The sequence below is a fragment of the Canis lupus genome, chromosome 14 (assembly GCF_011100685.1).
Source record: "Canis lupus familiaris isolate Mischka breed German Shepherd chromosome 14, alternate assembly UU_Cfam_GSD_1.0, whole genome shotgun sequence".
NCBI lineage: Eukaryota > Metazoa > Chordata > Mammalia > Carnivora > Canidae > Canis > Canis lupus.
The window spans coordinates 5,446,382-5,461,447 of NC_049235.1; the positions used below are offsets into that span (position 1 = coordinate 5,446,382).

The 15,066-nt window shown below is 46.4% G+C and overlaps 1 protein-coding gene across 1 annotated transcript in view; it reads left to right on the top strand.

Moving 5' to 3' along the window:
• Positions 1-8,145, top strand: part of PODXL (podocalyxin like) — a 50,467-nt gene extending 42,322 nt beyond the window's left edge. Inside the window, 4 exon segments of the mRNA NM_001020809.1 lie at positions 1,292-1,439; positions 1,668-1,729; positions 1,914-2,081; positions 3,047-8,145. Of these exon segments, the coding sequence (NP_001018645.1) occupies positions 1,292-1,439; positions 1,668-1,729; positions 1,914-2,081; positions 3,047-3,244 (576 nt within the window). The 3' untranslated portion in view covers positions 3,245-8,145.
• Positions 8,146-15,066: the final 6,921 nt, after the last annotated feature.

Sequence of the window (15,066 nt, forward strand, 5' to 3'; positions counted from 1 at the left end):
CCCCTTGTGTAGGAGGACTGTCCGGGAGCGGGTTTGCTCCTGCCTCACCGCCAGTCTTGCAGGATTCAGGCTCCGGGGTGCAGGTGATGGGTGGCTCACTGCTGCCCTCTCCTGGCCAGCAACCGCTTTTTGCGAACCCCTCTGGGAAGCAGAACCGCGCGAGTCAAGGGTTTCTAGAGGATGGAGAACTTGGGTTCACAACATCTTAATGCCCCCTGTATTTTTTTATGGTTGTTTTCTTTTGAGTGTCCGTTTTTCTGGAATTTCCCACATGAACTTTCCAAAAGCATACATTTAGACTAGAGTTGTGTCACCCTGGGGCTGGGCTTATTGAACAAGGCAGGCATCACACTGATGGCAGGTCCAGCCATTCTCAGGCCCTCTTTTTGGCTAAAACTTGCCAGGTTGTGTGATTGGTTGGGAGAAGCATTTTTTCCCATGTGTTGTAAAAGGAAGGTTAGACGCCCTGGTGTGAGGTGGAGGAATTGGTAAGCTTTGGAAATGTTGGGCGGAAACCCAAGGATGGCGTGTGGGAGTCCCGAGGTGAGCTGTACCAAGAGCCCTTTTCTTCACCTCAGTACCTTCTTCCAAAATTGGGTCAGAGAACACCAGTTTGGTGTTTCTGACATGACAGGACCAGGTAAAAGCTGTCCACCTTTGTTTCCTCACCCTCAGCCCTAAAGCCACATCAGCCATGCTCTCTCTGCCGAGAGGTATACACAACTCCCCCCTAACATTTCGCCACGTGCAGCTTCAGGACAATTCCCACGTCCCCTGTTCAGTGATGGCCTGGCTTCACGGCCACAGCCTTAGCCTAGGGAAGGGCATGCGTGTTTCAACTTCGGGAGAGATAACCTTGGGCCGAGAGCTGGGGCTTCCCCTCCTGAGGTCTTCGGACTGGGCATCAGTACCTGGCAAGTGGCAGGCTGCTGGGCAGTGCCTCTTCAGGCCCCCCTCGGGAGCTAACGCGGGCCTCAGGTCCTGACCCCTGAAGAGCTCCGAGAGAGACGGGGGCACTCAGGTGAAAGGTATCGATCAGCCACGGATGAGATAAACAGGGTGAGGGGAGCGGGGAAGAGATTTGCGTGAGTCAAAGAAGGCAGGGACTGGCCCGGCACAGCATGGAGCCCACGAGTCCTGCTGGGTCTGGGAATGGCCCCAGTTGAGGGAAGAGGGACATGGGTCCCACCAGGCAACAGCAGTCTCCCGACCCTGGCTCCAAAGGGCAGCCCCCAAAGCCTAGGCTGCTGTCCTGATCCCGGAGGAATCACTTGTGGCATCCCCACAATAGGCGGGGAACAATTCGGATGACAAACTGATCACACTTCTGTGCCGAGCAGCAAAGGCCACCTTCAACCCAGCTCAAGATCAGTGCCATATACGGCTGGTACCTATTCAAGACACCCAGGCGGTGGCAATCAAAGAAATCACTGTCCAGAGTGAGTTGAGGGTAGCGGTGCTGGGGTGTAAGTGGGGTGGGAATGGGGCAGGCGTTGACCACCCACGAGGACGGGTCGGGCTGGTACTTCCTAAGAAGGGTCAAGCCACGCCCCCTCCCAGGGCCACCCCAGGGCGCGGGCACTCAGGAGCCTGGGGTGCAGCGCGCCCTCCTCACGGAGCCCCGTCTCCCGGAGCTGGGCCACTAGCAACATCTCTGCTCCCCACAGCGAACCTCTTGCCCAGGGACGTGTACGAGTTGCTCAAAGACAAATGGGACGAGCTCAAAGAGGTGAGCGGGTTCCTCCCGGGCGCTGGGGGTCTGAGGTCTCCGTGGCGGAGGACGCTCCCAGCTGGCAAGCAGCCGGCAGCCGGGGGGCTCCAGAGGGGCCAGCACGGCCCCCACAAACACCAAGCAGAAGCGCTCCTAGCCGGGTGGGGGCGACCCGCGTTCTGTCTCTGCCCCCTTCTGGCAGGTGGGAGTCAGTAACATGAAGCTTGGGGACCAGGGGCCACCCGAGGAGACGGAGGACCGCTTCAGCATGCCCCTCATCATCACCATTGTCTGCATGGCATCCTTCCTGCTCCTCGTGGCTGCCCTCTACGGCTGCTGCCACCAGCGCCTGTCGCAGCGGAAGGACCAGGTGAGGACTTGGCTCCCCAGCGGGGAGGCAGGCCAGTCCTCCAGATGCCTTCACCCCGTCACTCCCGCATTACAGGAAGGCCAGGGACCCCTTCTGACAGGCAGAGGCGTCCCTTACAGGAGCTACCAAGTACCATGGGTGGTGGGGAGATCCTGGCCTTTGGGTCAGAAAGACGGGATAAGCCCCGGCCTCGCCTCCTAGTGTCCGTCTGACCTTGAGCACGCCCGTAATCCCCGAGCGCCCCACCCCCCACACGCGTGGGGATGATACCCAATCCCCACCCTGCAGAGCCGCTCTGAGGATTCCCGGAAACGAAGGGGCCCGGCGTAGCCCTTTTAGCCGTCTTCCGGGAATTCCACCCAGACCCGTGGCTCTCAGCCCTGGCTGTGCATCGTGGGGACAGTTAGCAGAATTCCCACACCTGCCTCTTCACATGCCGGTTGAATCAGAATCTCTGGATCTGAATATTTGCTGAGAGCTTCTGGGGCGACCCAACTGCATGACCCAGGTTGCATGTCAGATAAAGACTTCGAGAAAGCACCCTCTCCTGGTGTGTCCTGCTGCACCCACACTGCTTAGGCCTGGAGAGGTCCTCGCTCACCCGGCCTGATGAGAGTCATTTTCTTCAGTTCAGCAGGGTGAGGCAGGTGGCAGGAGAGTACGTTTTGAGGGGGATGAGGGATAGAGGAAAGAGACTGGAGGTTTCTGGAAAACAAAGTCCGTTTCCACAGACTTCATGGATTTGCCAACAGGGTAAAGTCAAGTGAGTTGGGAATTCTAGGATGCTGGGGCAGTCTTCGTCTCAAAGTAGAGGTAGGCCAGTAGCCACAAGGGCCTCCAAGAGCATGTATTGCATACCCTACCCAAACCGGGGTTCCTGGATTGTAGGGGTGGGGTGCCCATGTGATTTTAAGGCCTTAAGCCCTCCAAAATGACCCTTTCTTGGGCCATCTTCCCTATCCTAGCAACGGCTGACAGAGGAGCTGCAGACGGTGGAGAATGGTTACCATGACAATCCCACACTGGAAGTGATGGAGACCTCATCAGAGATGCAGGAGAAAAAGGTGGTCAACCTTAATGGGGAGCTGGGGGACAGCTGGATCGTCCCTCTGGACAACCTGGCCAAGGATGACCTGGACGAGGAGGAGGACACGCACCTCTAATCAGGTCCTCAGGTGGCCCCCGACAATGCTACAGCGCTCCGGACTGAACCACCTCAAGTGCCATTTGGACAGGGGAGGAAAATCCTTCCCAGTTGAGGGAAAGATGGGAGGAGGGAAGCAGACTTGGAAGGTTCCCACCTCCCAATCCCCACAGGGCCTTAATTTTCCCTTTTCACACTGAACAAATCCCATTCTGTCTAGATTCCTCTTGTAAAATAACCCACTAGTGCCTGAGCTCCGTGCTGCTGCAAGACGAGAGGCAGAGCACTCACGCAGTCATCAGTAGAATCCCTTCACCTCCTGCCCGAGGTGACTGAGGCCTGAGGGGCGTCAGGTCCTGCTCATCCAGCCCCTCAGTGACAGAGGCGGGACGGAAGCAGAGCTGCGGCCCCTGCGGGGGAGCTCCCTCCCGCCCCACTGCTGCCGTCCCTCAGGGGTGAAGCTACCAGTCGACGGACGGGACAGCAGATGGGATGGAAGGGACAGCATGGGCCAGATCCTGCCTCAGTGGGATTTGATTCCATCCAAGGACAGGCTCCTGGCTGTCCATCTCCTCCTACCCCAGCCTGGCCGGCCAGTGTCCCCGTCTCCTTTGAGCTTGTTCCCCCCTCCAGGGTCCCTGGGACTCACTGAGTTCGTCATGGCCTCAAACCCCTTGCTCTGGATTTTGGCTTCCTTGCATTTGCTTAGGGATCTTGAGACTTAACCCACATAAGACTCCAGTGTGAACAAGGTCTGCCTCTGGGATCCATCTGCAGGTGAAAAAAACAGGGGACGCCCTTCACCCCAGGATGGGTCCTGGCCCACCACCCAGGGCAGTCCTTGAAGAGGCTCCGCGGGGACTCCTTTGGCTTCCCACTCCTGTGGGGACCAAAATCTGCAGCCGCTATGAAGGCGAGGTGTTCCTATTTTGTTGTTCTCGCTCAGCCGGTGAGGTGGGGACCCGAGTTCGGGGATCCCCCTGAGACCCAGCAAGAAAGAGCAGTAGCTGCAGGCACACTTTCCCAGGGCCCAGTCCACAGAGAGGTGTCTTGACAATCCATCGATACAGTTAGGAAGGCTAGGCTTTGCTCTCTGTTCCATGGGAAACTCAGGGACTTTTCAAGTTGCTGAGAGTTTTGTTACTGTTTTTTTAGTCCAGCCCTCTACTGCCACAAGCCAAAGCTCCAGTTGCTGGGAGACTTTTCAGTTAACCAATCTCACCGATTTCTGGTTCTCCTGTGCCATCGGGCGAGAAGGGCCTAGAAAGTGCCACGCATTTTAAGTTGCACAGGAGCAGCCTGGGAGGCCGGGGAGCGGGGGCAGTTCCCAGCAGCACGCAGTGGGCCTTGCCATGTCCCCTTCTCTGCACTCGTGGCAGGGCTGCCTAGTTCTGCGGTTTCTGGTGGCATCTCAGGGAAACAGGACCGTGAAGAGGTTTGGAGGGAGCTTAGCAGTTAGCTCCCATGCAGAAGTCACCCGACGACTGGACACAGTGAGGTTTAATTGGATTTTCTGGGAGGCCCAGATCCCAGATTTTATACACCTTTGCCCACGGTCTTTCTTGCTCCTGGTGTAAAATTTCCTGACGCCAACTCGGAAGATGGGCAGAACTGCTTAGGAGAGTGAAAACTGTAATTTCAGGGCAAGAGGTCAGAACCCCAGGACCTGCAGGCCTGGGCTGTGTCCTGATGAAATAGGCAGCCTGCTTTAGAACAGCTTGTTATTATTTTTTAAAGGATCTTAGCTGGGGGAAGATCTATGCCCTTCCCTGCATGCCTCGATTCCTCCTTCAGAGCCTCTGGCCTTTGATATCCTAGTTTCACAAGAGCTAGAGAGATGCTAGACTAACAAGGATCCAAAAGTCTTTGCCCTGATTGTCTAGCATTTGAAGGTTGGCAGGGGAGAGAACAATGCTAGTCTGGGAGGAAAAAAAAAAAAAGAGAGGAAATCTTGTTATAACTGGGAAGGGATCTGTTTGCTTCCTTCCTGCCCAACATTGGGTTCGTTCCACCCAGCGGGATTCTATTGTGGCGTCTGTGGAAGAGGCCACTGGGTGACTACTCCTTGGCTGATTCTGGGTCCCATTTTACCAGCCAGCCTCTAGACAGAGACAGCAAGTATGCCTCCACAAACTGATCGAAGGCTACAGCCCCACGGCCTCTTGGGCAGAGGGATGATGCCTGGCAAGGACTAGAGTAACAACTATACTTGGTCAAGAGGAATGACTGTGGCTCTGTCCAAGGGGCACCTTGGGAAGCTTTGAGCTGCTTCAGATGCTCATTTTGGTGCATTTTCAGATTGGGTTACTCTAGCCTTTTAGGGCAACTTCAGAATTGAATACCTTGCTCTTGCCACTTAAGACACCTGTGTCAAGGGCCACGTGTCGGCAAAGGTCATCTTCACCCCACATCTGCACTGGGTTCTACATGCTGTCTGGTAAGTCAGATCCTGGGGCTGAGAAGAAGAGGAACATCAGCAACTCAGCATGACTTTAAACAAGTTGTGCCAAAGGGATATCATGAACTTTCCATCGGTGGCACACTGGTTTCCCTAAGCTGCATAAATGGCCAGAAGCCACGAATCTGTGACTGGATGGAAACCCAGAGGGAAAGCATGCTGTTCTGTGAACGGGGAGGGAAGCGGCAGTGCTTAGGAAGGGGTACAGAAATAGTCTCTGCGTCGTAGGGACAGAATACGGGTTTAACGGAGTCGATGCCAGGTTCTTTCTTTCCCTCTTGATAAGGAAGGCTAGCAGAAAATTTATTTAAACCACTTCTTGAGCTTTAACCTTTTTGACGATATACTGGAGAAACTTTGAAAAACAAGTCCAAGCTGATACACATATACATACTTTTTAATGATGTAAATACAACAGCCACATGTTAATCCACCCTGCACTGCTTTAAGTGAATATACACTGGGAAAACAGGTGTTAGTTGAGGTGGCTTTTTTTCTCTCAACAGGAATGTAAATGTCTAATTCACTAGAAAGGACTTTTATTTTTCCTCTAATGAAAAATGAGATACAAGACAAGCCGATGACAAGTATCTGTCTTACATAGATCAGGCATTTTTATTTTTAAACATGATCCTCACCGCCCCCCCCGCCCCGAAGTCTTAGCAGATCACAGGAAGGCTTGGAGTCCATGTACACTGGTTGACACTAGTCCCAGGGAGGCTTTTAGAGACCTAGTCCTATCTTTGTTTTGTTCTTTACAAAGAAAGAAACTGAAGCCCAGAAAGATGGAGTGGCTTGGCCAAAATCACATGGTTAGTGACAGAAACAGGATTACAACACAGGTGTTGTGGGCCTCAGAAGGAATTAGTAAATTAAGGACTGCTAATTAAGGCGCCAGGATGAGACAAAGGACAGAATTCCCTTCTCAGATCTCTTCCTGCAGCAAGGCTGGGGCGAGCCTGACGGCGATGCTAGGAACCATACTGGCCTTCTGCACTTCCTCCGAGTTCAGGTCTAAGACGCACATGAATGATACTTTCCTGTCAAGGGACAGTTTTGAATGACCCTTTTTTTACATACGGATCTTCTACTAGCAGGACTAAGGATCAAAGGGAACAAGCTCCAGGAAGGCAGGGAGGAGCAAGAGTAGAGCAATTGCTTTTTTTTTTTTTTTTTTTTTTTTATCACTGTTTCCAGCTGACGGCTCAGGTTTGGTGAAAACCCAACACTTGAGTGGGAGCGAGGAGATTACTAGTTGGATGTGTGTCTCTTCTGTTATTAGTGAATGTTAAACAGTTTGCCCAGGAGACTGGGGGAAGCATGTGTCTTCATGGACAGGGGTCTGAAGTACACTGGAATTTATGGAAAAACTTGTTTGTAAAGACTCTATGTAATTATTGCCATTTTCTTACAAAACTATATTTTGGAAAATTGTATACTGTCAATTAAAGTGCTTTTGTGTAAGCTGGTTCAAGGCCTGTTGAACTTGATTGGCCAGTTGGCTTCTGTTCCTCACTTGTGCACAGAGGCTCGAGGCCCAAGCGCCCGAGGACAGGAGGTGCAGGGATGAATGCGGCACCCTCTGCTCTTACACACTCTTACACGATGGGGTGGGGGTGGGCGGTGCAGGGAGCCAAGGAGAAAGAGGGAAGCTGCGAGGAAGAAGGGGATTCTGGACGGGCGATGGTTCTCCAGGTGGCCTTGGGCTGTCGTAGTGATCACTGCTGAATCGTCCTCCCTCGCACTTTTATCTGTTCTACCTTCTTCCTTCCCTCCCCTTGTGGCTCAGGTACAATCATGAGTCACCCACCACTAAAGATCCTTGAGCCCTGGTCAAGTGTGAAAACGCGGGCGTAGAGACAAAACAAAAATATAAAAAAACAAAGAGGTCCTGTTCTGGGCCTGTTACTGCTCAGCAAAGGCTCGGCCTCCTGGCCCGGAGAGCCCGCCGCCTCCCTCTCCGCTCCTCAGCTCCTCACCGGAGGGGGATCGCGCTCCCGGCTCCCGGCTCCACCTCGACCCGCAGGCTTGCAGGAGGGAACCGTCCCAGGAAGTCCCAGGAACCGGGTCCCCTGGGACCGCGTTCACACCGCTCTACGGTCATCTCTTCCACGTGCCTCAGGTCATCTCTTCCACGTGCCTCGTAACTTAGAGGTCACAACCTTGCTCAGCAACGGGCACTCCTCTCCCAGCAGGGATTCTCTGCGAGGACACAGCTACTTCAGTGGTAGCAGGAGGCCTGGAAGCCACGTCGTTTTTCTCTCCAGTCTTCCAATCTTTTCTCGCGGCCACATTAATGCAGGCGTTCCAACAACAAAGCACATTTCTAGAATAAGACCACTGTTAACAATTTCCTGGCCTCCCCCCGCCCAGTATGATTTGCCTTTTATATAGGAGTTCTGAAAGGCAGTTAACACCCTTAATAGTGGGCCAGAGTTGGGCCAGGGGTGTTTTGAGGTGAACTTCAAGAGTGTGCCAAGAATACAGAAAAGAGTACAAGCACCAGGAACTCGGGCAGGCTCCTTGGCCATGCTGGAGGCACACTGTTCTGAGAATGGCTCAAAGATTATCGCTGGCCACAAAGTAGACCTGAGGCTCCGTTCTTTTCCTGAATAGGTCATTCACCCTGTTCCCTGCCCTGCCAACCAAGAAGCATTCAGTGGTCTTTTTAATTTGTTAGGCCTCTGTCACTCACACTTACCCTGCCCTACAAGCTTGGTGCCAAGCCACACATTTCTTTTGCACCCTAAGGGAAAAAAGTAGAAAAAAAAACAAAAAAAACAAACAAGGACTGGCTATTATATAATTAACACTAATGATAAATACTGAGAGAGTATTTTTCAAGGACCTTGGCAGTGTACAAATTAAAAAATCGATGGGATCCTAGCAAATGGGATCTGCTGCCAAGATGTATTTGTTAGATGGAGAGAGGTGAGGCAGAGTTGAGGCTGCCCAGTGCTACACAAAAGTCCCTGGTGGATCTGGAAATAACCCTAGGGTTCCCTGCCTATGCCCTGGGCCACCCATTCTCTGGCCCAAGTTCAAGTAGCAGCTGTGACCATGTGTGCTGTAGATGTCGCCCCGCTTGGGATGTGCCAACTATTAGAACTTATTAGCACAGATGTGGACAGGCTGCCTCAACCTATAGCTTTCCTTTCTTCCCTGTAATAAGAACATCATGTTCTTCCGTCCCACCTTCCCTATGCAACAGAAAGCTAAATTTCTCTTCCTCTTCTGTCAAGACACTAAAAGGCAAAAGAAGATGTGGCATCTGTGGTGCTTAGGTAAAGCAGCAACGTATCCAAATAGTATTTACACCTAAGCCAGGACTAATATAGGCTTCAGGATAGCCTCAGTTTGCCTTTCCATTCATACCTTCAGAATCTGAAGGATTAGGGATTTAAAAAAAAAAAAAAAGCCTTCATTACCAGGGAAAATATTTTTTCAATTTCCATGGACTCTGTGGTTGACTTTTCTAAGTATGTCAGATGGGCACACATGGCCAATTCCCTATTCTCTCCTTGGGTAAGCAGAGGCTTTTACCTCTGTAGGTCTCCACACTCACTTGGTGTGTGAGCGAGAACCTGCCATCACAACTGTTCAACACAAAGCCCTCTGCTTATCTGCTGTTTTCCCGCCAGAAGACAAAATAAATCAGAGAGGAGGTGTCCCACATTTTGATCCTTTTGAGTTCTCCGGAGGATTAACCAAGGAAAGGCCAGTTCCTTACCTTATCACTGCATATCATGTTTTCCGGTTTTGAAAACAAAAATGTTAGTTCTGAGCAATGCTCAAAGCACACTCTAGAAATGAAAGCTATGAAGAGGGATCATTTGATTCATAAATTGAGAAAATCCCCATTTTGAATAAAATCAGTTGACAACTCACTCACTGCAGAATGCAAGATTGCAAAGCTAAGCATGTAAAAGGGACCAGGAGATGAAAAATGTCAAGAAGAGGTCCTGTCGAGTCCATCTGGAAAGCTCTCACAGCTCCTGCCAAACAACTCATGCTCTTTTGTTTGGCTTATCAGAGTTTCTTTTCTCAAATGTTCAGTCCTTAAAATTTCTTTCCCCTTTATTAGGCACAGGAATCCAGAATTTTTCAAAACTTTGCAACAGCTCCAACTCTCTTTACTGTATTTTCTATAATTGATTTTCTTCTAGTTCCTAACCTATACAGGTATGTCCCCCTTAAAGAAAATTTGGGAAACACTAGTCCAAATTTATAAAAACAGATCAGATAGGGCTGGTCATCAATAGTAGATAAAAGATACCGCCTAATGAAATAGTTTACCAGTGTTCTTTAAATATGGAAACTTCCCCAGGAAACTGAGATCCATCAGAACGTCTTTATTCCAGCACTGTCTCAAAGGAAAACATCAAATGGCTTTTCTACAGTGGGTAACATTTTCCATCTTTGGAAGCCTGAATAAAACTCACCTTTTTGAGGGAAAAATACAACAAATGCAAGTATAAAGTATGTAAACATTTTAAAAGTTGACTTTAAAAGTAGTTTCAGCAAACGTAAGAGACATCTTGTAGTGTCCATATATAACTTTTTATTAAGAAAATGAACAAAATACATTCTTTCTCCATATGTACATTACATACAACATAATTCTACAGTTGCAATCATTCAGCAGATCACTCATTTATTTATTCACAAAGCAGTGTTAACACAGTCACCAAATCTGGGATCAGAAAATTCCTTTTATGAAACAAAAAAAAAAAAAAAAAGAAAAGAAAAAAGAAAAGAACCTAAAATGTCCATACAGACTGGGCAAAAATAAGAAAAACCAGAGAGGATCATAAGAGGAATGGGGAAGACTGCAGAACACACCCAACACAGTCCAACAATGACCTGGAACACCAATGATATGAGAGAGAGCTGATGCCCCCAAAGCATTTCTGTTTAAAAACTCCAACTAGCTCATGCCTGCTATTCCAGAGTTCCCTCTTGATCTCCATTTCTGATTTAGGTTCTTAAGGATACAGCCCAAAGCCATGTTGCTACAGAACAGGAGGGTAAAGGAAAGAGTAGAAACCTCAAGAGGCTGCAGTTTTCTGGTTTACATACTAAAAAAAGAAGTCTCATATGAAATATAAAACTGAATCTTAGCTGGTGAACAAATACATTTATTTGGAGAGGTATCTGTTCAAGCATGGTAAGGGAACTCTTGTTCCCAGGATTCCTTATTTACATTTATGTTCATCTGTTTTTTTTTCTCTGCTTTTCCTTTGGCCTTTGAAAAGTACCTCATTCTTTTTGGGTGTGGGTCTACTTAGGGTCATATTAAGTCCACCTAAATAGAAAGCTCTTCATGGGTATGAATATGCTTCAGACGTCATAAAAAGCTGCATAAATGGTGCATAAAGGGCTTAAATATTCAAATAACTTTTAGAGATGAATTTCCAGTAAGCTGAACAAGTCAGCTCCTTATAGCTTCTAAGCAATACTTTCTATCCACTGTTCAGGTTTAAAAGATACATATCAAGAAAATCATTTTCAGACTGTCAGTCTGGGAAGGGGCAGTGCTTAAAGGGATATAAGTAACGGCGGGGACACACGCTCACACCCTGTCCTCCTCACGTATTTTGGTAAAACACAGTGAGAATGGCTGCGTCTTTTTTTTTTTTTTTAAACTTTTTTCAGGGCTTTACCATGTGGGTTAACAGAAGAAAGTCAGGAAAAACAAAATGAGTTAAGTCTCCTTGATTAGTTAATAGTGGTATTCCCTCTTTTACACTTGTAATTTCCTAAATTTCTATAATAAACATTTTTTATATCACAAACATCAATACATGTTATTATTTAAAAGCCCCATAAGAGAAGTTTAATACTCTCCAACTTTCAGATGAGCTGGTTGCTGTAAGGCTAGGTTTCCAGTCTAGGTGTTTAAGCAAAGAGAAGAAGCTATCCACAGTATTAATAAGCAAACCTGGGAAGATAGAATCTGTTGGGTATGGATGGAGCTGTATCTTTCGTCCCAATTTAACTTCCAGTCCAACTTTGGCTTTGAGGATCTATCTCTAATCTGAAGGGACCTTGATTTCTGGCCACTGAATACTACTTTATAAAAGAAGTAAGCAAATTGACTTAAAACAAATGGTAACATCTTTCCCAAGTCGTTTATGTGTAAATATGCCATTTTGGAAAGATGGAACAATGTTTGTTACCAAGACCAAGATAAGAAAAGGAGGTCCTCATCTTAGTTATCCTATACTCTTTGTCTGAGGCTACAGACTCAACTGTACATAGAGTTTGAAATAGTGACAGGGAAGGAATCTCTGTAAAAAAAGATTATTTTATATATATATGTGTGTGTGTGTGTATATATATATCCATAAAGGAAATTTGCTCATAGAAAAATGTCACTATTTTGCAATTTTGAAATTGAGCTGAAGACTATACATAAAGGAAAATTAATATACTACGTAATTTTTTTCATTTCAAAAGACATTTTGCACAAGTCAAAAAAGCAAGGTGTCTTAAAGAATAACACAATTACAGCATCTCTTAGCCAGGCAAAATGTAATCCTTAAGAGAGGAAGTCCACTTTAAATTCTCTAAATGGATGGTTTACAATTGAGGGAGAAAACAGTTTACAACTGGTCAGTCACCGAAATCATTTTTGCTGCAAGAGGGAAAAATCATCTCAAAAAGGAGACCAAGTATGTAACTTTTTAATATATGTGCTGCCGAAGCGAGCATAGGATATAACTTTTTAAAACATGTATCTTCCCCACGGAAGGCTACTCATATTTAAATTGTGGAGTCTGATATCCTACTCTAAGATTTGGGGTTGGGTAGACAATTACTTTACTTTGTCTAATAGTTTATATTTAGTGCTCTAGAAAGTATAGCTAGTGTGTATATGTAAAATTGAGCTAAGCGTTTACAAAGGTTGAGTATCCTAGGACTTCCAAAGTAGGCAACTGAAGAAAGAAAGGTAAAGCCATGCATCTCTGTCCTCAGCTTCCTCTCCTCTCATCTCAAGAAGGCAAATACAGCAACTACAAGGGAAGATGTTAAAACAGGCTAGCAGACATCAGATGGCATGGCCATGATGGTGTAAGATCCTTTCTTTGTTGCAAAAGGAATTGATAAAGCTCTGCCAGCTGCAATGGAATTGGGCTTATTCTAGAAACCTTCTCTCATTAATCACATTCCAGATGTGGAGGAGACCTAAAGAATAAACCAAAATTATTAAATTCTTTTTTTTTTTTTTTTTAAAGTAGGCTCCATGCCTAGCATGGAGCTCAATGTGGGGCTTGAACTCATAATGCCAAGATCAAGACCTGAGCTGAGATCAAGAGTCAGACCCTCAACTGACTGAGCCACTCAGGTGGCCACAAAATTATTAAATACTTCTCATGCCAAGCCCAGAACTCATGGATCTCTTGGCAAAGCAGATAAACAGAGACCCATGGGATTGTGCATAAATAATTTTAAAGTACAGAAAACAATTGATGTCAGCGTAGTTCTGTATGGGCTGTAAGTTAAACATGTAGTGACGATCTTTTAAAAGGCTAGAAAATAACCAAATGACACTGGCTGAACTGTAACAAAGGCTTTCTTTCTTGAGATTTGCTAACAAAAGAGAACTAAAGCTCAAAACCGGCTATTTGAGCAACTCCTTAATCATGCATACAGGCCTGTTCAGTGTACCACACAGTACTTTTCCTTCCTGCCAATTAATCTGGCAGTCATTAAGCACTGAGTGAAACTGAATGATGATCTCTTCAGGCTGGTATTGGTGCGGTAGACAGCTCAGATATCCACACTCACTGCTGTGAATGCTAGCATCCCAGATGGTACAGAGCTGTGTTTCGGCTTAAACTTGATGAGAAAGCAAGTCCCATGGGAGTCCCAAAACTGCATGTTAGAATGTTTTATTGCTGGTTTTTCCTACTGGATCCTTATCAATAAACTAGCTGAACGTAAGAAACCGCTCAGCTAGTTTAAACTCTCGAGCCCATCACACTGGGTTTTTCTGTTCCAAGACCCCAAGAGCTCTTTGGGAGATGATGAAAAAAGAAACTAACCAGAAATACTGTTTTCCAAAGACTACACAGAACAACTGAGCTGTGATTCCTTTTGACAGTCATCTTCCCAGAAATGCATTAGTAAAATGAGTTTAGGGTTAGAATGGAGAGCTTTCTCTTTCATTTAAGGTTTGCGGACCTTTGCATCCACGAACAAAAAAGCTCTTACTTTCCTTTCTCTAACATATCTGCATTCTCCTCTCCAGTCTTGTTCCTGGGGCTCAATACCACCAAGTGAAAATGCCATATAGACAGGCAAAATAGGATGCCGCACACAGATGTTTAATAGTTCAATGAGACTGTCTGAACAGCAGATAAAAAGGAATGTGAATTATTTCATAATTGTAAATCATAATTTAAAAAAATGAACAAATACAAATCATTTCATAGCAATAAAAGCTATACCTAATATACAATTACATTGGAAATTCAAAGTCAATTCTTAACACAAATTCCAGCTTTGGCAGAACGTCAATGCTACTCAAAGGTAGTGGGAATAGAGGAAAAAGAGCTAAAAAATTTAAAGAAAAGACAAGAGGCAAATGGAAATCTGGTAATGTGATGAATTCCATGAGCTCTGCTATGACACTTGCACCTGATCATCAGTTTTATGACTATGTTTCCTAGTGCCAAGAAAAGAAGCCAACACTGGCTCCTCCACTGAAGCAGCCACAGCCATGTTACTATTCTGCAAATGAAAATAACTTAAGGATTTTTATAGCAATGTCTGACCACTATTAATTCTTTAACAATGGAAAATTTTTAGTTTCACTATTCAGTTGTCATAAATAAGAATAAAAGAGCATGTTTGCCTCAAAATGATTCTGACCTTTTCTCTTAAGCAGTACAACACTCATAAGCAATGCCATAGAAAACCTAGGAAATCTAGAGATGAAAAAGCCAAGAATAAAGTCAAGTCAGCTAAGGAAATAATGGGTATACAATTCATACTAGTTCGTGGGTAGGAAGAAATCAAGGTTAAGAAATTATGTAAAATAAAATCTCTAAGACAGCACTTTCTTCCAGAAAAAAAGAGCATCTGGTGAAGAAATCAAGAAATTGCAATGAGTCCTTCTGCCAAAACAAACAATGGCAATATCATTCAGCTGATCTAGCTGGCTCTTAATGAACTGTTTCAACAAACCTGGAACTGCCCACCTTCAACTAAAATACCTCTACACCAGAAATTTTGGATAGTCATTTCAGCATTGACAGAAATCACAGGGAGAAACACTGGCCATACACACACAAATAAAAAATAAAAATAAAAAAAATCACAGAAGAATAATGTTATTTGACGTTATTCAACAAGAAACACAGAAGACAACAAGAAAC